We start from the raw sequence: 23,525 nt of genomic DNA on the forward strand, positions 1-23,525 counted from the left end.
CTTTGTACATACCATTTTGGGTCTAATGCTTCGAGCAATAATACTACTACTTTATCACCCCATGTTTTGTACATCTATACCCGATTTAGGGTGGATTCGGTCCTGACAAAACACAATTATTATTATTATTATTATTATTATTATTATTATTATTATAGAATACATTTATAGTAAATTACATAAATAGATAATGATAAATTAAGTATTACCAAATTAAGTTATTCCTAATAACTCATGAGTAGTCTAATATCATGGTCCTCCTTGAAATATCTATTTTCAAAAATAACATGACTTACCAAATGGTGAAATATGTATATTCCTTGAAATATTATTTCATTTTTCAACTTATTCCACTGATTTTTTAGATTATTAAAAATATGGACATAATAATTTATGTGGAAAAAAAAAAACTGAAGAACTAGCAGACAAAATTTCCACTAGAAACCAATAACATCTCCATCAAGAATTAATAGACTGAATATGATTGAGAATATAATGAAATAGTGGAAATCGTAATGCAGGTTACGTTGCTGAGATGAGATTTTTGGCTATCCAATCTATTATTCTATTCACTTCTTTGTAATATATGTCTAACAATGCATTATCCGATCCGTTCCTCTTATTGAATTCCCTTGCATCCGAATACCCCCTCTTCCTCACCCTAAAGTTTTTTTTTTTCTTAAAGAAAATTTCAATTTTGTTCCCCTCACTATGAGAAGCATGCTGACACTTCTTATGACCACGGCGTACACTTAGGGTGTGTTTGGAAGCCCGGAAAATGATTTCCGGAAATCATTTTCCCGGCTTTGGGTGTTTGGGAACCAATGGAAAACCCAGTCAACAGAAAATGATTTCCGTTGACTGGGGAAAATAAGCTCCATATGGCGGAAAATGACTTCTGCCAAATTTGGGCGGAAGTCATTTTTCGCCGATTACACAACACACACACCAACGCTTTCGGCGGAAACCATGGTCGGCGGAAACCATACCATGGTTTCCGCCGGAAATAAAAGTGCTTTGGAAATCAGAGTTCCTCGCTACGGAAACCAGAGGTTGGTTTTCGGCGAAACCAGATCTGGTTTCCGCCGGAAACGGGGGGTTTAATTTTATTTATTATTATTATTATTATAAATTATTAATATTACTTTTAATATTATTATAAATATTTTACTATTTTAAATAAAATAATAAATATATATATATATATATATATATATATATATATATAATTATACATTTCTACCCATTTTCCGGAAAATGAACCAAACACACAAAGACAGTTTTCTAGAATGCAACCAAACACTGGAAATGAAACCATTTTCCGAAAAATGACTCATTTTCCAGAAAACATTTTCCAGAAGTCATTTTCCTGCTTTCCAAATACACCCTTAAAGAAATTCAATATTCAAAGACAATCTCATGGGATGTTTGACCAAAAAAAAAAGAATTGAATTATGAGGAATTCAGCAATATAATTCTGGTTTTGAGTTATCAAGTTGAGCTTTTCTGAAACAAATGATTCTTTCTATACATGCAATATAATGGTCAAGTTTAATTAATTAATTTCCCCAATGATAATAGTTGATTCATTTCCTATACAAGTGCATCAAATTTAAGCTGTGACTTCATATTTAAATTTTATTCTTCAGATGGGATGGGATGAAACCAGTAGGTTTAATGGAAAAAACTTCAATATAAACAGGTACCTTGGAGGAGTCTATGATATTGAATCATGTAGAGAAGCTCCTTCAACAACGAGCTTGCAAGTAAACAAACCATATATCCTGATTAATGTTTATAATACAACTCATCTCTCTAATCCTACAAGTATGTATGGGATTATTAATATTATATTTGATGCACCGCCAGTGAATGAGAAGATGCCACATCATTTTTAAAAAAAATCAATAATGATTAAGTCCTTTTTTGCAAAATACGTAACACTTTATTTTATTAGGAAACTTTGTATTTCTTATTAACAAAATATATCACTTTCCTAAACATATTAATTACTTCTATTATCTATTTAATTTCCTAAACATTTTTATTAGATGAGTTACATGTATAGCATCTATACACCAGCGGTGCATCAAATATTAATTCATAATATAATGTATGAATTGATGAGCTGGAGCACGTTAGTTCCCTAAACTTTGGGGATCCGATCCATTCAGAAAGCATGAAATGCGTTGCAGGTGATAACTCTATCTTGTGTACTCGATCTTCAATAATTTGTGCTCATCACTAATTTACTAATATTGCTAGCCGTTCCCGGCCCGGCCCCTTCATTGTCATGGATATGATTCAACTAACCATTTTAGCAGACTGAATTGTGTGAGGCTATACTACGTACTTTGTACAAATAATTAAAACGTTTTTATATATGCTGTAAGAGTTCTCCATGTTGAAAAGCAATGCTAAACTGAAATATGGCTCTCAATATGAAGGAAATAAGAAAGTGTATTTATATAACTGCTTTCTAATGCTCTGAATTAACAATGGAACACTACTACAAAAAGTAGAAATCCTAACTACACAATAGGATAATATCAACCACAAAACAAAATAATAAACTAGCCCATGATCCCATGATCCTATTTCCTCAAAAATAATAATATCAACCACAAAACAAAATAATAAACTGCCCCCTTGATTCCACAATCCTATTTCCTCTCCCCATGATGTATGAATCAGTCCAAGGAGACATTATTTAACACTCCACCCTGAACCAGATCAGAACAATTTGAAAGGGAACAGGATTGGAGAATTAAAAGAATGGATCGGACCCTCAATTTCATGAAAATGAGTATAATGTAGATAATCTGGAGCCATCCCCAATTCAGGAGGAATATGCACCTATTATCTTTGCTCAAGATATAGTTGCTCATGTAATTTCCATTGATATGCTCTCTGGAAAGATAAGGCTCATATAATTTCTGTTGATAAAGCAATCCAAAAGCCTTATCTTTCCAGAACATATCAACGGAAATTACATGAACAACTGTATCCTGAGCAAAGATAACAGGTGCATATTCCTTTGAATTGGGGATGACTTCAGGTTATCTACATTATATTCATTTTCATGAAATTGGGGGTCCGATCCATTCTTTCAATTCTGGTTCAGGGTGGAGAACTCTTACAGCATATATATGCAAATTAAATAGCAATCATATATTATGGACCTTGTTGATTTGAGGCAGAAAATGTTGAGCTGGCTGGAAATGGGTGAATACATTTCCCTGCAACAATATTTAACAAATATTAATATTAGTTGGCCTGGTTATAAGTTAATGCCATTCTTCTCCACCCTACTGATGTAAAAATACCATCACCTGCAAATAACTAAAAAAAAAAAAAAACTTAATATATACTGATTGACAGAGTAATCAGGCTAGCAGCACCCGACCCGGAACCATTGGCAAGACCGTGTCAAGACAGTTGCCGGTCAAACTACCCAAGACACCTCACTCCTCAGCATCAATGCGCAACGGTCCAACTCCTCAGCATTGATGACCAACGTTCAGCTCCTCAGCGTTCAGCTTCTCAGCATTTACAGCATTGATGACCAACGTTCAGCTCCTCAACGTTCAGCTCCTCAGCATTGATAGCATTGATGACCAACGTTCAGCAGCCTTAATGCTCCATTACTGAGCTGAAGGGAATAAAAGAACTCACAAAGCAAAGTAGACACACGACACTTCTTACTAGACAAAACAACACTCTAAACTCAATTGTACACTGAGCACTGCACTCAAATACTATACTCAACATTGTATTCAGATACTCAATTACATTCAAATACATACCGGTAACACATTATTACCGTCATTGGTGCTTTCATTGAGAGCCGAGATCGTATCTCAGGCAAACTTCACAAATCACAAAACACCCAGCTCATCTCATCATTGTCGATGGTGCAATCCGGATCCAGCCCTGCTCTCATGGTTCTCATCGAGTGAATAATGGTCATCCGGATCCAGCCCTGCTCTCATGGTTCTCATCGAGTGAACAATGGTCATCTCGGATCCAGCAACTCTCATGGTTCTTATCAAGTGAACAATGGTCATCCCGGATCCAGCAGCTCTCATGGTTCTCATCGAGTAAACAATGGTCACCCCTCGGGTGATCTTCGTGGGCAGCTCAATGATCACCCCTCAGGTGATCTTCGTAAACAGCTCAACAGTAACCGTGTGGGAGATCGCCGCAAGGGTGATCTCCGTAGCCAACTCAACAACAACCACGAGCACTTCCTCCTCAAGTGCATCCGCCTCCTTCACTTGTGTGTTCACCTCTTGTAAGCAGTGGCTTTACCCAGTGAACGCTGCTCCCATCCAAGTAGTGGACTTACAAGCAGTGGCGTTACCGAGTGAACGCGGCTCCCATCCCAGCCGTGGACTTCCTCATCAAGTGGCGTCACCTCCTCAAGTGGCGCTGCTCCTCAAGCAGCGTCACCTCATCTAGTGCATCCGCCTCCTTCACTTGTGCGTTCACCTCTTGTAAGCAGTGGCGTTACCCAGTGAACGCTGCTCCCATCCAAGTAGTGGACTTACAAGCAGTGGCGTTACCGAGTGAACGCGGCTCCCATCCAAGCCGTGGACTTCCTCAAGCGGTGAGTGGCGTCACCTCATCAAGTAGCGCTGCTCCTCAAGCAGCGTCAACTCATCAAGTGACGCTGCTCCTCAAGCGGGCGTCACCTCATCAAGTGGCACTGCTCCTCAAGCAGCGTCACCTCATCAAACGGGCGAGGTCACCACCTCAATCACATTAAGCGTTACCTCCTCAAGTAGCGTCACCTTATCAAGCGGGTGTCACCTCATCAAATGGCGATGCTCTTCAAGCAGCGTCACCTCATCAAGCGGGTGTCACCTCATCAAGCGGGTGTCACCTCATCAAGCTGGTGTCACCTCATCGAGTGGCGCTGCTCCTCACGCAGCGTCACCTCATCAAGTGGCGCTGCTCCTCAAGCAGCGTCACCTCACCTCCTCAAGTGGCCTCACGCAGCGTCACCTCATCAAGTGGTGTCACCTCCTCAAGTGGCGTCACCTCCACGAGCAGTGTCACCACCTTCAGCAGCGTTACCACCTCGAACAGCGTCACTTCCTCGAGCAGCGTCACCACCTCGAGCAGGTGTCACCTCATCTAGTGTATCCGCCCTTTTCAAGTGGCGCTGCTCCTCAAGCAGCCTCACCTCATCAAGCGGGTGTCACCTCATCAAGTGGAGCTGATCCTCAAGCAGAGTCACCTCATCAAGTGGGTGTCACCTCATTAAGTGGCGCTGCTCCTCAAGCAGCGTCACCTCATCAAGTGGCGCTGCTCCTCAAGCAGCGTCAAGCGCTGCGTCACCACCTCGAGCAGCGCCGCCTCCTCAAGTGCGTCGTATCCTCCTCAAGTGCGTTTGCTTCCTCCTCAAGTGTTTTTGCTTCCTCCACTTGTGCATCCGCCTCCCGCACTTGTGCACTCGCATCCTCCACTGGTGCATCCGTCTCCTCAAGTGCGTCTATCGCTTCCACTGGTGCATCCGCCTCCTTCACTTGTGCGTTCACCTCCATAAGCAAAAGGACTCAGTAGTTGGTCATGGTCTGCCCTGATCAATTTTGTTAAAAAACAAAATAACAAAAAAAAAATCTAAACTCTAATCCCTTAGGGCCGGCACGAGATCCGATCTCGCTAGCTACCTAACGGGAGAGTGTTTTTCTGAGCCCAGCCAAGGGCTTGGATTCAAAAAACACCACACTCTAATCCATTAAGGCCAGCACGAGATCTGATCTCGCTAGCTACCTGACGGGAGAGCTGACCTCGGAGGGTGTTTTCTGGGTAAAGCTTAAGGCTTTGCTATGAAAACACCACACTCTAGTCCCTTAGGGCCGGCACAAGATCCGATCTCGCTAGCTACCTGAGCAAAAAAAAAAAAACGTGTAACCTCGGCGCTGGCCGAGGTCACGCGACCTCGGCCGCCGAGGTCATACCTCGGCACGGGGGCCTTGCCTCGTGCCGAGGATGCAACGAAAAAAAATACAAACAAAAACAATTTTTACGCTGGTCATTACTCCCAAACCACCTCAACCACTCTCGTTGGCTAGGGAGTGGGGGGACTAGTGACAGAGTAATCAGGCTAGCAGCACCCGACCCGGAACCATTTGCAAGACCGTGTCAAGACAGTTTCCGGTCAAACTACCCAAGACACCTCACTCTTCAGCATCAATGCGCAACGGTCCAACTCCTCAGCATTGATGACCAATGTTCAGCTCCTCAGCGTTCAGCTTCTCAGCATTGACAGCATTGATGACCAACATTCAGCTCCTCAGCATTGATAGCATTGATGACCAACGTTCAGCAACCTTAATGCTCCATTACTGAGCTGAAGGGAATAAAAGAACTCACAACGCAAAGTAGACACACGACACTTCTTACTAGACAAAACAACACTCTGAACTTCTTGTACACTGAGCACTGCACTCAAATACTATACTCAACATTGTATTCAGATACTCAATTACATTCAAATACATACCGGTAACACATTATTACCGTCACTGATGATATGAAAACTTTAAGGTTGACCGTTGATGGATCTATCTTACCTCGGATGGTTCCTGCAAGGAATAGGACGCATGGGTGTCTTTTGGAGTTTTAGAGACAAGAATGTCAAAACCTTATACTCTTTCTCTCAACACCTAATCATGAATAATGAGTTGATAATTAGTAATTAGTCACTAATAAATTTAAAATTCAAAATTTTAAAAAATGATGCTAATCTGGGAGCATTTGATACCTGGAAGGCATCTTCATCGGTTCTATCATCTCCAATATAAACAGGGATGACGTCAGTACGTACAATTAGCATATCCTGTTGAACATAACATATTAGTTAATTAACCAATTTTAATATACAAACACCAGAAGTTAACATCATATCCATCAACCAACCAAACATTAAGAAAAAATAACATATTTCATTTGATTAGCGTACCAAGAGATTCGAGCAAGAACTCGAGAGCTTTGCCTTTATCCCACTCTATCCTTGGGATAATTGAAGCTTTGAATATTGTTCAAGAACCGATCTAACTTCTTCGGCTAACTCACACCATTTCTGTAAATATAAAATCAAATTTGGGTAATGCATGGAAGTACGGTCCCTATCCGATGGATGGAAGTACCGTACGGTGAAGCTCGACATTCGTCTGGCCTACGCAATGGATCGTCAAACATCCATCTGTAAATAAATGTTGCGTGTGCGAGGATATTAAAGGTGAAGCTCGACATTCGTCTAGCTGTTGTCACCACGTTCCACGTTGTCGTTGTAGGAGTATATGGTTCCCACATGGAATCCCGGGAGGCCTAGATCCTTGGACAGGCTGTTAGCAGCGATGGCGCCGGCGGTAATGATAACTCTTTCGGTAAGTTACTTTTAATGCATTATTTTGTTCAGTAAGTTATTAATGTGTGTTTTCTTGGTTGGCTATGATGATGCTTCCACATTTGTCTGAATAAATGGAATGGAGTTGGCTTGTTGCTCATGTGCTTGTATAGCACATTGTGAGCAATTTGTTCCCATCCTTACTTGATCTGGAAAAATGCAATCTGAACCTATTAACCTTATGGCTACAACCTAATATTTGTTACTTAGTTGTTTAGTGTTTACTTAGTTAATCACTTAATGTTGTCTAATATTGTTTTAAGTTTTGATTTTACAGGAAGAATAGTAGAGTAGACTGATAGCTGAGTAAGCTGACTATTGAATGTTGATTTGTATAATTACATTTTTTGTATAATTAGACAGTTAGTGTTGCTAATTGCTATTATTGTAATTTGTATTTTGTAAGTTCTAAGTTGTAACTTCTTACTTCTTAATTCTTATTTTGTTGGACTTAACAAAATTGTAACTTCTAAGTTCAAAATTGTACATTATTTTATGTACTTAGAAGTTAGAACTTTAACTTAGATTCTTAGAAGTTAAGTAGTTATGTAGTATTCTATTTGAGTTTTTATTTTTTAGTAACTTTTTTGAATTTGTTTTTATAAAAATTGTTTTAATATTAGTTTATTTATATCCGAACAAAAATCGAAATCCGAAGTTCAAAATCCGCAATCCGAGATTAAAATATCCGATAGGTTAAAGTGTCTAAAAATTAAAAATTGGGTTATCAAAACTAAATCCGAAGTCCGATCGGATGGACGGATTGGAAATTCGATCCGTCCGTATCCGACCGATGCACAGCCCTAGGTCCCATACAACGTTGAGTAATATGGGTTGAATTATGATTTTCTCGACACATGCATTTGTCATCTAGATATGTTCAGGTTATCAACCATTTTTTAACTAGTTTGACCAATTGATTCGAATAGCATTTTGAGAAATATACAAGTGTTTTCTCCAAAATGTTCCTAATTAATAATTAAATAAATAAAATAATTGTGTACAGTTAATAACTTAATATACCAAACAGTTTTCTACAACCAATTAATATTACTCGTCCAAAACAACTAACTCAATTAGCTAATAGTTATCAAACACTCCTAAAATATCACTTCATCAATTTGAGAGTTGAGACAATTAACCTAACAAGTTGACTAGCTACTAGTGCAACTGTAAGATCAAATGATATATTTTTGTATGAGTGCGTCTTGTACGAGATTATCTCATGCGAGACGTGTAATATATACTTTTTTTAAATATAATACTTTGTATGTATAAATAAAAATATTATATTTTAATTTAAAAATATCACATGTCTTATATAAGACGATCTCACTCAAAATAATATTATAGAGGCAAATTATTGTGTGGACCACTGTCTAAAACTACGTCGTTGAATTTTATGAGTTAGAATAATGTACTATATGTGTAAGAATAATGTACTTTATGTGTTTAGAATAATAAAACTTTTGAAGTAAGATAATGTACTTTATAAGTTATAATAATATATATTATGAGTTATAAAAGTGAGTGATTCTACATGTACTTCCAATTCACTCTCATTTTTTACTCCCTATTTGACATGCTTTGATTGCTCAGTTTAATAGCAGGTCATGATGCTTATCCATTTTTTTTTCTTTTTCCAATCAAATTTAAAAACAAGTGTGAGTAAAAATTGGAGTAAGCTTTTGACAGTACATGAAGTACTTTTCTTAAAAAAATTACACAAAATTACTTTATTTTAGGACCGTAGTCTACACAACTGTGTGGACCACGATCCACGCAATAACTATTGTATTATAGAATCTTACTTTGGACTGTTCGGTAGAGAATATCGGGCCTAAAATAGCCTACTATGTGAAAGCCCAGCCCATGTTCTTCTCTCTGAAGAACATAATACAAATCTTTAATGGAGTCCATCAAATTGCGTTTTCAGAATTCCAGCTTCAGATCAGCATTTTTGTTGTCGTCAAACTCATCTAGGTATGCAAAACCTCCTTCTCAATTGGCATCAGATTAAATTCCATCATTTATGATTTTTGTTTTAGTTTATCGAAAAAATAGTTTACGCAATTTTAATTGTTTGTCGTTAAATATATTTGCTGTAAATGATTGGAATAGGAAAAATGGATGGGAATGCACAGAACATCAAAAAATGGATTGTGTTTTACCCGATATATATAAATTCGAAGAAGACGATAGCAGAGGGAAGGAGAATCAGTGTCAGCAAAGCTTGTGAAAACCCTACTTGTGCTGAGATTCAAGATTGTTGCAATCACCTTAAAGTACCCAGCGCTATTGAGGTCTGTGCGCTTTTGTCTACTCGTTTTTTCTTTTAATACTTTGTTTAGAGACTATCCCGGGGCTCCGACTATTCACAGAATGAGGGAGCTTCATTTATTTGATTGTTATTCATATTTATTTTGCCATTTTGTAGAGTTTAATGTGTATTATTTTAGTTCAAATGCATTGAATTTTCTGAAAATTATGGAATTCCAATGCCCATTGCATTTGTTAATTGAGAGCAGATGTTAGTTTTATGAACTTCTACTGTTTAATTAGGCATTATAACTCTTAAATTTGATAAATGCTCATGTATTTGGTGTAGAGGAGCTTATGGGTTATGGGTTGTGATTACTGATTATACATTTGGGTTTGTGTTAGCAGATTGATAAGGCATATCCACGTGACTTTATGCAAAGAGGGAGAGTGAGAGTTTTGCTGAAAAAGGAAGATGGAACTTTGTATAATCCAGCCATTTCTTCCAGTAAGTATATGGAAACTTTCCCCTGCTCAGTTGTAGTGGTGTATGCTTAAATGGCTTGTTCAAACATGTTTTTTATTTTTTATTTTTATTTTTTAAGACCTGTCACATAAGCAATCATGGTACACAGGTTGTTTGTGTGTGTAAAATGAATGGAATTCCATCAATCAATGCTGCTTGAGTATTGCATATTCATCTTTCTAGACTTGTCTCATATATCCGCCATTCTCAATTTATACACACCAAGTTTGATTTGCAAATATTAAATATCTATTGACAACCACTCATTTTTAGATAAATGTAGAAGTAAAATAAAGTGAGGATGGAGCCAGGGAAATCATAAAATGGATATTAATAGACTAATAGCTCATATATGTTTACAAGGGTCAGTCAACTACTTGGATATTTTGTAGTTTGTAAATGCAGAAAAAAATTTATGGTTTCTTGTCAGGAAGTGCTAGAATGATACTCTAAACATTGTAGTTGTGGGTTATATTCCTATGGAAAAACATTATTATATTGGCTATAGGCATAGTCATAGTTGGGGTTTCTGTAAGTAGCATCCATATGGTCTTCAGTTGCACCTATCTTTCTGCTTTCAATAATATTTACTTCTCAGCAAATGAATTAAAATTGAAATCCTACCCATTGAGTTCTTCCAAATTGTATGGAAATCATGATAACATGTTAAATCTGTATTCTACAAGCTGGATAGTCAAATAAACCTGTATTTTGCTCCATAGTGTGGTTATTTGAAGCCAATGTGGTACTTAGTTCTTTTAGTACTAAACTCTTTACAACATGTTTGGTTCATAGAATAAGCTTAGAATGGAATAGCATTCCTGGGAATAGACATATTCTATTGTTTGATACTTTGATAAACCATTTTATTCTTGGGAATAGTATTCCTGGGAAACATTTCCCTTGCAATTCTGAGGGGTGCCTAGTATTAGGCTATTCCTCAATTCTCAATAATAGGTTTCTTATTATTATTGTTGTTGTTGTTGTTGTTGTTGTTGTTATTATTATTATTAATCCCACATTTGCCCTTGCCTATTATGCATTAAAAACATTTTTGGGGGAAATCATCCTTACTTATTTACTACAGTTTGGCAGTTATGCACAGTGTATGCAGTGCAATTAGTTAAGCTTGAAATGTATCATTGTCCACTGGGCCATTCATCCTAAAGAGAGGCCTGCTACCAAAAGTTTAATGAATGTAGAGATGTCAATCCTTCGGAGGACCTTGCATAAGAACTTCTTGTTCACTTCAGATGTGTTGAGAAACAAGTATTACTGTGGTTTCTCTACCAAAAGGGAAATTCATTAAATAAAATATTGATTGGAAATTCCTTGTCTAGTAGGGATTTCAAAATCTTGGGTATTTGAGTATTTCAACTAACAAAAATTCCTTACTCCCACCTTGCTTGCGCTCTATATTTGTATTGTAAAAGAAAGGAGCAAATACTGTGGGAGATAGAAAGCTTCTGCTTTCTGCAAAGACAATATTACCAATTTACCCCGACTTTCTTTCTTAATCCTGTAAGTATTACATTGCAGGGAAACAGCTAATGATCCATGTTGCCGAGTTGGTACCTAGACATCCTAATAGGACCAAGAAGCAGGAACCAGCATCCTCCTCGGCAGCTGGTCCTTCCAAATCTGGAAAGGGTGGGAAAAAGAGGAGATAGTTCCAATGGTGAATATACAACTTAAGGAAGCAAAAGGGTGTGAAAAAGAAGGGGTTGGTTGTTCCAGTAGTTAAATATGCAACGGACTAGAGTTTCTATTCATTACTTTAGACTTGGATATATAGACCTGTACCATTTTCAAGCTCAAGCAGAATATTTCTTTCTTAACATGGTTTTGGCTGTGATTCTGCTTTTTCTATTTGCGCGATGGCTGCGAGGTATACCGATATAACTCAGGGTTTTCCAAACTTATTTGCTTGGTTGGTTTTTTAACATTTGAATTGAATGAAAATGAATCCAGTATAACTCAGGGTTTTCCAAACTTATTTGCTTGGTTGGTTTTTTAACATTTGAATTGAATGAAAATGAATCCAATTCCTAATGCGCAACGGTTTTTATATTGTTCAAGCACTTCTTATCTTGTTCAAGCACTTCTTATCTGATATTTGTAACTAACAGTAAAACCATTCAAAAGAAGATTAATGTATTATTTCATCATTTATTGTTTTAAACAGTTCCACACTACATGATGGAAAACAGTGGTTTGCTTTGGACGCAATAAAAGAACTCTAATGTAACAATAAACGGCATTTTTCTTTTTGAGAGGAAATATTACATTCACTCAGCCTGCACGAATTACGTATTACACATCAACAGGCCATCAAAAATTGCGGAATATCATTACAAAAAAATTGAACCAACCCTGATCATGCACATCCAATCCAGGGCAAAATAATAGTGTGTAATCTTGTCAATTATCGGCACCCAACATACTTCTAGTCAAAGACAACCCAACCCAACTCGATAGGACCTGTGAATCTTCATTTTGTTAGCTGTAACAATTTTGGGTGGGGGAGGATCAACACTGACTTGGGGAGAATCGTCTATTTTACTTGCATTTACGTCTGCATCTTGTTTTGCACTTGATTCATCAGATTCAACAATGAATTGAAGCCCCTGTACAAAAGCTGATTATCAGACCAAGTCCATAAAATGGATAACAATTTGGTTAAGTACAAGTCAGGCAGCATATACCTTTACTGAATTTTCTTTAGGAATCAATTTTGAATGCTGTATTAACTTAGCACCAACATCCTATCCACAAGACCACAACAACCGAAATAATTTTAATTAGCAGATAGGAATGAGAATAGTGAAGGGGATGAATAGGGCATTTGACACTCGAACAGAGCAAGTGTGTGTGTGTGTTTATTTTATTTTATTTTTTTAAAATAAAATGTGATTTAAGTATCAAAGACTGTTAATGAACCCAAAGTTGAGAGCTGCTCCATTTTTAAAAGTAGCTTAACTCAATACCACAAAATCAATCTTTAACAGTATGAAAATGTATGATGAAAGCATAAACAGCAGAATCATGTAATCATAAAGAAATAGCAAATGTGAATGCATAACTTAGTCTTCATAATCATGCAAAAAAATAATAATAAAAAATTAAGGTTGGATATGGTATTAGCAGCCAGGGAGCCTAAGCGTTCATCTGTCAACTTTTAGGTCAAGGTTTCATGTCCTGAGAACAATCTCTATAAAAAAAAATACAAGGTTTAAACATAAATCTTCTATACCCAGACTGTAATAAATAAGAGCCTTATGCACTAGGATTGGCCTTTTCTCAATTTATGCACGTTAAGTAATAACTTAAGGCCAAGTTAACAAAAAAGAGGCTTAGGTAGTTTTCCAAAGTTTCTAAAGTTTTTCTACTTCTGTTAGGCAACATGAATAAAGGTAAATGCTATTACCAATTACGGAGTACAACTTTACAAGAAGAATAGTTACCTCAATAAGCTTAGCATTCTGACCACTTTCAATCTCCCCAGCCACTTGGCACAAATACCACAAACCAGAATTAGTGATATCCTGTAATCAGAAAACCATTGTGACGATATCTTCTTTAATAACTGGAATTCTGGAAAATGTTCAATGATCAGGTGGAAGGGAAAGAGAAAACATGCATATTTCAACATTTACCTGGTTATTCTCAAGAAGTTCAATTTTGCCTTCCTGCATATTTGATTAGTTGTTAATAGTATTGATACAAATAAACAATTTCCAAACAACCTTTATCGACTCAGATAACCTTAAAATATTTTAACACATGGTAACTCACCAATCCAGACACCATCTGATGAATTAAGTCAATGTCATATCCAATTTGATTTAGATTAGACTTTACTTCCGTTACCTGCATGGGTATATATGCAATAGAAACAATTACTACCAGTAAATTTTGCCACTTCTACACTATTCTAATTTAGGTGAATAACATTCATCCAAAAATCCTATCAAATATGGTAAACGAAAATAAGAAAGGACCATATAGCAAAGTTCAGTGCCTAGCACAGAAAAAAACAATTTAATTGTAACCTTCACTCTCCTACTTCCCAAAGGCAGTTAAAGAAAACCAAAAAGTAAGAGTAGAAGTATGACACGCAGCATCGTATGAAATGCAATTATACAAAGATGTGTGTGTGTGTGTAGAGCAACAAATTCCTACATCATTTGCAATAAGCTTTGACATCTCCTTCTGCTCATCCAGCTTCCAATCCAAGTTTTCGAGCCTCTTTGACAGATGCCTCTTTGTAGACTGCATAAAGCAATAACAATATGAAGTAAAGTACCACAAAGCACAATATCATTACAAATTCTGTAGTCCACACTTACAGCCAATGCATCAGATACATTCTCTAACTGCTTTGAGACAGAAGCAACAGCATTTGCCATATTACTCTTTGTAACAAACATAACATCTGAGAATGACCAACCCTGTCAAAGAAATGCAAAAGCTAATTTATTTTCCACAACAATGGTGAATGCCAAATAACATAGAGCATCTATAATTACAAGATTGAAATGGCTTAAACTGACTGTACTAAAGTCTTGCCTTCCACTTCATGTAACAATATCCCACTGCTCCAAGTGCAGCAGCCGGAAGAAGGTAAGAAGCATAACTCCCTGCACAAAACCCCAAGAAAGTTTGGAAAACGTTTGTTTTGACTTTTGAGTTTATGTAACTCTTTTTCCACATGAGTGAATATGTAAAATCCTGCTCTTGTCTCAACTAGCTATGACCAAAAAGGGATTTGAGGATCCTTCTGATGCCCAGTTCATATGAACAAGAATATGTTGGTATTGCAGAATTCAACAACTGGATGGATAATGCGAAAAATTCTATGCTTTGAAATTTCTATAAGAGTACTGTGAATATCTCAAATATAACCAACAGGATTTCCTAATATGTTATATAAGTCTGGGTTTCCTGATAAATTCAAAATCTATATATATTTTAGAGATGCAAGAGTAAATGAAGTCTGGCCTAAAACACAAACTTGGCAAAACTAGAGTAGACTCATAATGTAACTTACTATCGGAAGAACCACTGTTGAAGATGGTTACTGGACTTGTAATACTCATCTCCCTAATCTCTTGTGCCAACTGTCGAATCTGAAATCAAGGAGAGCAGGAGAGAGGAAGTGAACATACTATTCGTAATTCATGCAATTAAAGAAGTAGAATCGGTTACATAAGCTACTTCATTTACAACATTTTTTTATTAAGTGAAAATAGACCACTAGATTTTGAGAGAATTGAGATCACATGCATGTACCCTTTACACACAAAAGGAGTAAAATGATTAATAAACACCTTTCCACAACCAAAGTTTCCTTGTCCTTCTATCTAACTGATTTTCATGTGATATAATCTTTTACTTTGATGCCATCTTGCCTGCTGAATCTATAACAATCTGATATGATCATAGTACCTGAGCAGCTAGAAGAGCAGCATCATATTTCCCAGGTGATGTTTCGGCCTCATTTACACCTTTAATCAACTCCTGAAGCTGTGAAATTAAATCAGACAATCGTCCACTCCTTAATACTACTGACCCAGTCAACCCTACAGAACAAATGAATGCATAAGCAAATAAATATTACAGAAAGATACCCCCCCAGGGGGAGGAAGGTACCTAAGAAAATTTTCACATAAAGAGAGGTAAGACAACTAAATTCTGCAATATATAATGATCATATTCATAAACATACAGTTTTGAGACTGCTAGACTCAGCTGGTAGTTAATAGAAAGTGTTCATAATTTTGATATTGGGTATATACTGAAAAATTGAAATTTAGCAAAATATGCGCTGTATTATACACATAAACATCCCCAAGGCCCAAGTTTATAACTTAAGATGATTGATTATTTTCCATCCAGCTGTATCTTAAGCAAAACCCTAAGTTGACATCCTCTTCAATCTACTGCAACTTTTTCTTCCTTTGATCTTTTTGCAACTAATTCAATAGAAAACCCAGAATACTCCTGACTATAAATTACGGATATTAACCAAAAACAAATAATTACGTAGTAAAATCTAAATCACAAAAGAAAGTAATGCAGGAGCTCGTGCAAAGACAGAAGTGATTTTATTTTTAATTATTTAGATTCTAGTAATTGATTTTATTTTTAATTATTAATTTGTTTCCGGCTAAATAACGGGAGGAATCACCTGCGCCGACCAATACGAGAACTTTGGAGGCAGCGACACCGGTCTGCATCGCCATGTCTGCGACTGCGTGTTTCTGAGACGCAATTCAGGAATAAAGGGCTTCACTTCTGATTTTTGAATCCTCCGCTTACCTTCTTTTTATACCCTCATGCTCTTAATAATAATAATAATAATAATTATTATTATTATTATTATTGTTATTATTATGATTATGATTATGATTATGATTATGATTAGAGCATTTGTTTCAATTTTTTCATGGTTTTTGCAGCTCCACCTAAAAAAGAAAAAGAAGAGAAAAGAGGGAAAAAAAAGAAAAAAAAACAATAAAAAGAAAAACCTGAAAAACAAATTTCTTTTTGAAAAAAAAAAAAAGTGAACGTGCCTAGTTGGCGCGTGCAATGTTTGGGATGTGCGCCAAACACGTACGGGCATGGCAGTAGTGTCTTTTCTCCATTTCTCTCTCTTGTAAGATCCACGACAATTTGCATTTGCAAAAAAAATTTGTAAAAAAATCACTTCTCACATTAGTTAAAAACCATAATCAAATTTTTTATTCTTAAAAAATTGAGCAAAAACCATTAATGAGAATGCTATTATTGAGGTACGATTATATGAGACCAAGCCCATCCCATCCATCAATTCGATTAATTAGTGGCTAAAGAAAATGAGAGAAAGGTCAAATAGCTCTGGTAATTATATTCAAAAAAGTTAATAGTTAATTATCGAAATTGTCCATTGACTTTTTTTTATATAATTAAATATTCTTTTAACCAATTTGGTCTTCTTTTTGTTTAGCCGTCAGATGTTCGTAAGTTCGTTTACTCATAATCAAATTGGTAATTTCACTATAGTCAAGAGACAATTTCAGTTATCACATGCATTACTTTCTCTCTTATTAAATTGAAGATTTAATTACCAAAATTGTCCATTGACTAAAGTAAAATTACCATTTTGGTCTTGAGTAAATGAACATCTAAGGGCTAAATAAAGGGAAGACAAAAATGGTTAAAGTTTTTAAAGTTGAGGACTTAATTAGGCGCAAAAAAAAAAGACCAAATTGATAATTTCGTTATAGTCAATAAACTATTACGGTAATTAACTCAAAATTTAATTACGCTTAAAAGGTGTAATTTAACTCGTTAGGACTAACATGAAATTTTGAAAGAAAAAAAAAATAAAAATAGAATGACATTTATTTATTTTTGATAAATTTACAGGGTCTTTCACCCATGTTCGCTCCGCCCCAAGGGGAATCGTCACTTGTGGGAACTGAACCGGGTTTTCCCAAAATTCCTTCCCACAAAGAGAGTTCACTTGCCACTTGAGCTACCCCATTGGGTTTATAAAATGACATTTATAAATATAGTATAAAAATGCATAATTTACAAATAAATCATCGGCTATAAAGTTTTGCAAATTAAGTTATCAACTATTCAATTTTTACTTAATAAGGTTATCAACTATTCAATTCATACTCAATATGATTTTCAACTATTCAATTATTACTTAATAAGATCTTCAACGAAAAATTGATTTGTGAATCCTCAATTATTCAATTCATACTCAATATGATCTTCAACTATTACTTAGGGTGTGTTTGGTTCGCACATGGGAATCGGAATTGAAATGGGTATCAAATACTTACTAATGGTAATGAGTTTTGGTGAAAGTATTTTACATGTTTGGTAGTTGGGTCGAATATGAATGATTATTAATAGTTGGGGAAGAAAGGAGTAAAAGGATTGAAACCCTTATTTAATAAGGGTATGACTTTTTCAATTGATGGGATATTCTAAACCCATGTTAGTATTATAAAAACCTATCAGCCAAACAATAACAATCACTTTGATACCCATACCTTATGCCTAAACCCACCAACCAAACACACCCTTAATACAGTCTTTAACGAAAAATTAATTTCTGAATTATTGAGTAAGAATTGAGTAGTTTGATAACTTAATTGATAAAATTGATAATTGAGAAGTAATTTGTAAATTATGACATAATATATCAATTTACTCTTTTTTTTTTTAAGTATAAAACGGAAAAAGAAATTATGTTCTTTTAGTACCACAGAATTTGTCTAGACCAAAATTGGTTATTCCATAGCAGGAAATCAATACCCGCGCATCCAAATACTCTTCAACATTTGCACATTCCCGCTTCTAGAGGACTAGAGCTGCATTCTTCCTGTTTTCTGACTATTTTATTCCCAAATCCGAGTTCTGAAAGCTGATTTCTTCGAATTTCAACTTCACTTCCGGCGCCGATAATGGGGGATGCGAAGCGGTGGTGCGTGACGTACACGAAGCACATCAAGCAGAAGCGCAAAGTCTATCAAGACGGTTTTCTAGAGCTTCACTCTTCAAGCCACAAGGCAAGTTATTTTCATATTCATCATTTCATTCATCTTTTTCTTCATCTTCTTTCAGCGGGGAATTCAACCGCTTGCTCTGTAAAAGGAGTAAATGACTGCACCATTTTTATTTTCTTAATCGGACTAGTTTGTTAGTTTTTTTTTTTTTGTTTTTTGTTTTTTGTTTTAAAATAAATTTGCAAAAGAGTTCAAGTAATTCATCTTCGGAGCTGAAGTTATTGGATCAGTGATTGGGAAACTATTCCTTAGATACTCCTTATATGTTTATTATTATTGTGCATTTGTATACACTTAAATAGTATAATGTATGTATATAGGTAATTATAGTATGTATACAGATGAATTAATGCACGGAATGTTCGGTCATAATTCATAAGAAACAGAATGCAATATTGCCTTTGTTATTGTTGTTTTATTTTTTGAATTTAATCTAATGATGATTGGGCAATTTCCTTGAAAGTTGTTATTTATATCCTCTAATAAACGGTTGCTTCGTGAAAAAGAAGAAAGCTGTACAAATTTATTTTACTCTATATATAAAGTTTGAGATATTTACAGTTTGTTATATTTTGATTCTGCAAGCAGGTTATTCTGTATGATGATTGCGAGAAGGTTTTGGATAGTAAGTTTATGAAGATAGAAGGAGATGTTAAATCAGGCGAAACACTAGCATTTGATTCTTACCTTGTCGATATTGGTGATCTACATGGTGATAAAAAATCTATGGTAGATGAAAATTCTGAAGTGAGGGATAAAAATATTGATATGAAACCTAGGTCATTGCACAGCCATAAAGTCAGGAATAGCACAGCTATTGGTACTTACCTTTATTACTCTCCTGTTAATCTCATTGTTTGGACCTTTAAGCATCGTTCTTAGTAGTTCGGTTTACATCAGAGGATAGGAAGCCTAATTTTGGGGAGAAGAAAGCATTGCCAAGTTGTCTAAGCCCATCACAAAAAGTAATCAAAGGTTTGTCCTTTTTTTTAAAGAAATATTTTTGGTATATGGAACTATGGAAGATTGTTGAATGAATTTTTGATGCTTTTACCATCATATGATCTCTGTCACTACTCTCTGCCCGAGTTTATAATTACACATACTTGAATTTACATCTTTCTCTCAGTTCACCTCTGTTTTTATTTTCTCCTAAGAATGAGGTTTAAACATGGTCTATTTCAGAGTTCAAGAAAAGTGAGGTGCGGAAGTATAGTACTTCCCCTAGTTGTCTTGATATGACAAAATCTTGTGAAGAAGGTAGGTTACAAAATCTAATCCTGCTTCACATAATTTAACAAATTCATTGTTCTGCTGGTTGTATTCTTATGATTATATGTTATCTCCTTCTAGTTGATTGCATCTTATTCTCTTCATTTCCCTTTTCTGTTCCCTTTTATAATAAGAATGGCAGGTCTTGTACACCACACAATTAACTCAAAAGGCTAAGAAATTCCATGATGGGTTTTTACGAGTTTTGGCAAGTGGTTCACAATGCAAACAGGTCAGTTAATTTCCTCAATTTGTCTGTAGCCAACTGGCTAATGCCTTCTTTATTTTCAGTATCAGCTTGTCAATTTGCTTACAGATACTTAACATTCTCAGAGTCTAATGGCACACTAGTTTGGGTTATGAACTTAGTATGGAATACTTGCTCACACACATTCACTATCCATTGCTACTTATGATTGATTTTCTGCCAGGCCATGCTCTATGATGCAGCCAAAAGACTCTTAGATAGCAAGTTTTTGAAAAGGAATGAAATTATTATGTCTGGCGAATCAATAACTTTTGATGGTTTCCTAGTGGAGATTGGAGAAATGGAAGGAAACCATAAGCCTCCTCTAGACTCAAAATTTCAAGGAAGAAATATTAATGGAGGAAAAATTGGAGTGATGCGTGACCAAGTACATTCTCAGCATAACACTCCTGTTGGTAGAATCCTTTTCTTCTACTCAGTTGCAGTATCATGAAGTGTCTTATCATTATGATTGCTATTATGGTGCAATAGCAATGTGCATTTAAAATACAAATATTTCACTCTTCCTTAACATTTCTTGTCTGTCTTCTTCTCTTGCCGTGGTTAGAATTCTTAGTGACCAAGTGTTAGTTTCCTAATTTTTCCCTGGTCCCAATTTACAGCTTTTCTTTGGATCTCAGACATGACTTTGTAGTTTGCATTGACTCAATATTATATGATCCTCATAATATATAATTATGGGGAAAACAACAATGAAGCACTTAATCTATTCTTTCCATGTTGCTATATTCTTTAAATGCAGAATGGGATGTCATGTACACTTCTCAATTAAGTCAGAAACACAAGAAGTATAATAGTGGAGTTCTCAGACTCTCATCTTGTGGTTCCTATCAATCTCAGGTTAGCTGTATTTGAATCCACAATGCCCAAAATAATACTTTGAAAGTCATCTTTACAGAGTGTGTGGTTTAACTTTTTAATTGCTGCTGTGCCTAAATCTGAAGAACCTCTCTAGCTGTTAACTCTGCATGTATCTGCCACAGTTTGGATAAAAAAGTTTTAAATATATCATTTTATTATTGGATCCTGTACATCTAAGTTTCTAATTTAACTGACTCCATATGCAGTGCAGGTCACTCTGCTCACAGAAGAGGGAAACATACTAGGCCGCAGGTTCCTCAAGTTATCAGAACATGTGAAAACTGGAGTTACATTGAATCTGCCAAATTATTTAGTTGAAGTTGGTGAAATTCACACAATCCCAGAAGGTATCTTTCTGCTATGCACGGTAAAATCTTCAGTTTCTAATGTAATCATGCAGTTTGGCAGAACAATTACTCCGTATGAAATAACATCTTCATTGACACTCTTAATAGTTATAGGCTTTAATAACATAGGGCTGTGTTACTTCATTTTGTTATTAAGTGAGTATGTAACAGTGTGCAGCTCTCCTTTTTTGTTTTGTTTTGTTTTGTTTTGTTTTTGTTTTTGTTTTTGTTTTTGTTTTTGTGTTTGTTTTTTGTTTTTTGTTTTGGTTTTTCATTTAAATGCACAGAACGTCAAAGTGGCGCTTCTTCCCATAAAGATATAGTTTCAATCACAAAAGGATTCAGTGTAAACAATAGCAAGTTCAGTAGGAGTCTCTCTGCTAAGCCTCTTCTTGAAAGTAAGTCAGCATCTTCCCACAGTAAGTATTATGGATTCTGTAAACATATTCTTTGTGTCATCTCAATTCCATAAAGCTCCTTGTGTGTTCATCTGAAGAGTGCATAAAAGTTCTGCCTCCTGTAGTATACTTAAAATCTTACTTGTAATAATAAATTTATTTAGTGATATGATGTATCAACACCCTTAAATTTAAAATATACTGTATGGAACATAAATGCTATGTAATTTTGTCTAGAGACCATTTCAAAGTAGCATCTGTTATGACTATTGCCCCAAAACAGTTTGTGAAGAGGCCTGTGTCTTTGCTTGCAATCTTGAATCCTTCTTCAGGCCTTGGACAAGCACAAAAGAAATCTTCGATGCCAGAGCAAGTGAATTTGAACAGTAGAAGCTCCAGTCTCGACAATTCTACATTGGGCACTGAAGTTGCCAAGAAGCCAATACGTGCTGGTAAGCTGTCATCCTTTTATTCCTACATCACATCAGATGCCTCACCCTTCTGTAATGTGTACTCACTAAATATGTGGCTCTTTGCAGCTCATGAGATCTTGTCTATTTTAAAGAAACCCATTATTTCTGGTCGCGCTTTAAGGGAAAGTGCATCTACAGAGGAGATTGAAACTAAGCAATCATCAGATTGTGCTCGCCTTGATGTTAAATTTGGGCCGAAGAATGATTTCCACAAGACACTTTGCAAAGAAAGCTCAATAGAGCACATAGATGAAGAAACAATCACTGTAGATACCAAAAGTGGCAGGCATACAGCTGCCGGATTAGTATTGCATCAGAGCTTAACTGGAACTCTAAGCAAGATTGATTCAGAATCGGTCGTCTTCAGAGGCAAGTTCTAGTTTTCAACTTGACATGAACATGTCCAGAAATTTTTATTTATTTTTTTAAACAAAACAAAACAAAACATATGCCAGCTTTGGCTAGTGATTGCATGTGCTATAATTTGATTTTACCTGTGCAGAAAATCCAACTGGAGAAACGCCTGCAGCTGCATATGAGCCACCCTCTAATCTATCCAAGGTAAAATCTAGAAACCTTCTGTGAACCTCTATCAAATTACCTTTTTCTCTTCTAATTCCCTCCTTTTCTTATTATTTTTAATACAGCAGCCCTCCCCTATCCCACATGAAACTTCAGTAGAAATAGGAATACAAGATGGAAAAGAAGAGGAAGCAAGTGGATGCTTGGACATGAAAAGAGAAGAAAGGTCCTTTAAATTTGCTGAGGAGGAACTGCAAAATTGTCAGGAGCCAAAAGAGTGTCAAGTTAAATTGGTTTGCCACAACGAATCTCAGTTAAATGCCCCTGAGTCAGCTGGCCTTTGTGACACTGAAGACAGTTTTGAGCTAGACACAAACACAATAGAAGAGGGCGAGCTCCTAAGTTTTGATCTTGGATTTTGAACAATACCTAGGACCAGGCATTCTTCTTCCGCTGCAGAACTTAATTGGTTTATCAGTATACACTTAAAGTAATAGTAGTTACCAAGTAATTAGCAGCATATTTGAGAACAAAACTTCTCTGACATCAATATATTGATTTGACTAATTTTCAAATAAGGAAGCCCTCATAGACTCAGGAAGCCATAAAGCCTGC

General features: G+C 35.9%; 3 protein-coding genes across 6 annotated transcripts; 2 read left to right on the top strand and 1 right to left on the bottom strand.

Annotated features, from left to right (window-relative positions):
- The first annotated feature begins 9,286 nt into the window (after window positions 1-9,286).
- On the top strand, window positions 9,287-12,194 carry LOC115999745 (signal recognition particle 19 kDa protein). Its single transcript, XM_031239644.1, has 4 exons — window positions 9,287-9,400; window positions 9,539-9,720; window positions 10,085-10,184; window positions 11,742-12,194. Exons 2-4 carry the CDS (start codon window positions 9,544-9,546, stop codon window positions 11,870-11,872), a joined length of 408 nt encoding a protein of 135 aa, XP_031095504.1. The 5' UTR covers window positions 9,287-9,400; window positions 9,539-9,543; the 3' UTR covers window positions 11,873-12,194.
- Window positions 12,195-12,339: 145 nt separating this feature from the next.
- On the bottom strand, window positions 12,340-16,511 carry LOC115999744. Its single transcript, XM_031239643.1, has 11 exons — window positions 16,393-16,511; window positions 15,651-15,784; window positions 15,253-15,331; window positions 14,772-14,842; window positions 14,552-14,653; window positions 14,385-14,474; window positions 13,998-14,072; window positions 13,859-13,891; window positions 13,667-13,747; window positions 12,908-12,967; window positions 12,340-12,829 (listed from the first exon to the last, which is right to left on the bottom strand). The coding sequence occupies exons 1-11, from the start codon at window positions 16,445-16,447 to the stop codon at window positions 12,653-12,655; spliced, it is 957 nt and encodes a 318-aa protein (XP_031095503.1). The 5' UTR covers window positions 16,448-16,511; the 3' UTR covers window positions 12,340-12,652.
- A 1,967-nt stretch (window positions 16,512-18,478) lies between these two features.
- On the top strand, window positions 18,479-23,515 carry LOC115999260. Of its 4 annotated transcripts, none has more exons than XM_031239112.1 (13): window positions 18,479-18,772; window positions 19,358-19,589; window positions 19,670-19,744; window positions 19,955-20,029; window positions 20,176-20,273; window positions 20,473-20,704; window positions 21,052-21,149; window positions 21,382-21,517; window positions 21,805-21,936; window positions 22,248-22,367; window positions 22,455-22,757; window positions 22,891-22,949; window positions 23,036-23,515. In XM_031239112.1, the coding sequence occupies exons 1-13, from the start codon at window positions 18,668-18,670 to the stop codon at window positions 23,330-23,332; spliced, it is 1,962 nt and encodes a 653-aa protein (XP_031094972.1). In that variant the 5' UTR covers window positions 18,479-18,667; the 3' UTR covers window positions 23,333-23,515. The 4 variants fall into 4 exon arrangements, with proteins under 4 accessions (XP_031094972.1, XP_031094973.1, XP_031094974.1 ...); XM_031239113.1 differs by having other exon boundaries at window positions 23,039-23,515; XM_031239114.1 differs by having other exon boundaries at window positions 21,805-21,915.
- Window positions 23,516-23,525: the final 10 nt, after the last annotated feature.

Source organism: Ipomoea triloba, chromosome 12 (assembly GCF_003576645.1).
Source record: "Ipomoea triloba cultivar NCNSP0323 chromosome 12, ASM357664v1".
NCBI classification, from domain to species: Eukaryota; Viridiplantae; Streptophyta; class Magnoliopsida; order Solanales; family Convolvulaceae; genus Ipomoea; species Ipomoea triloba.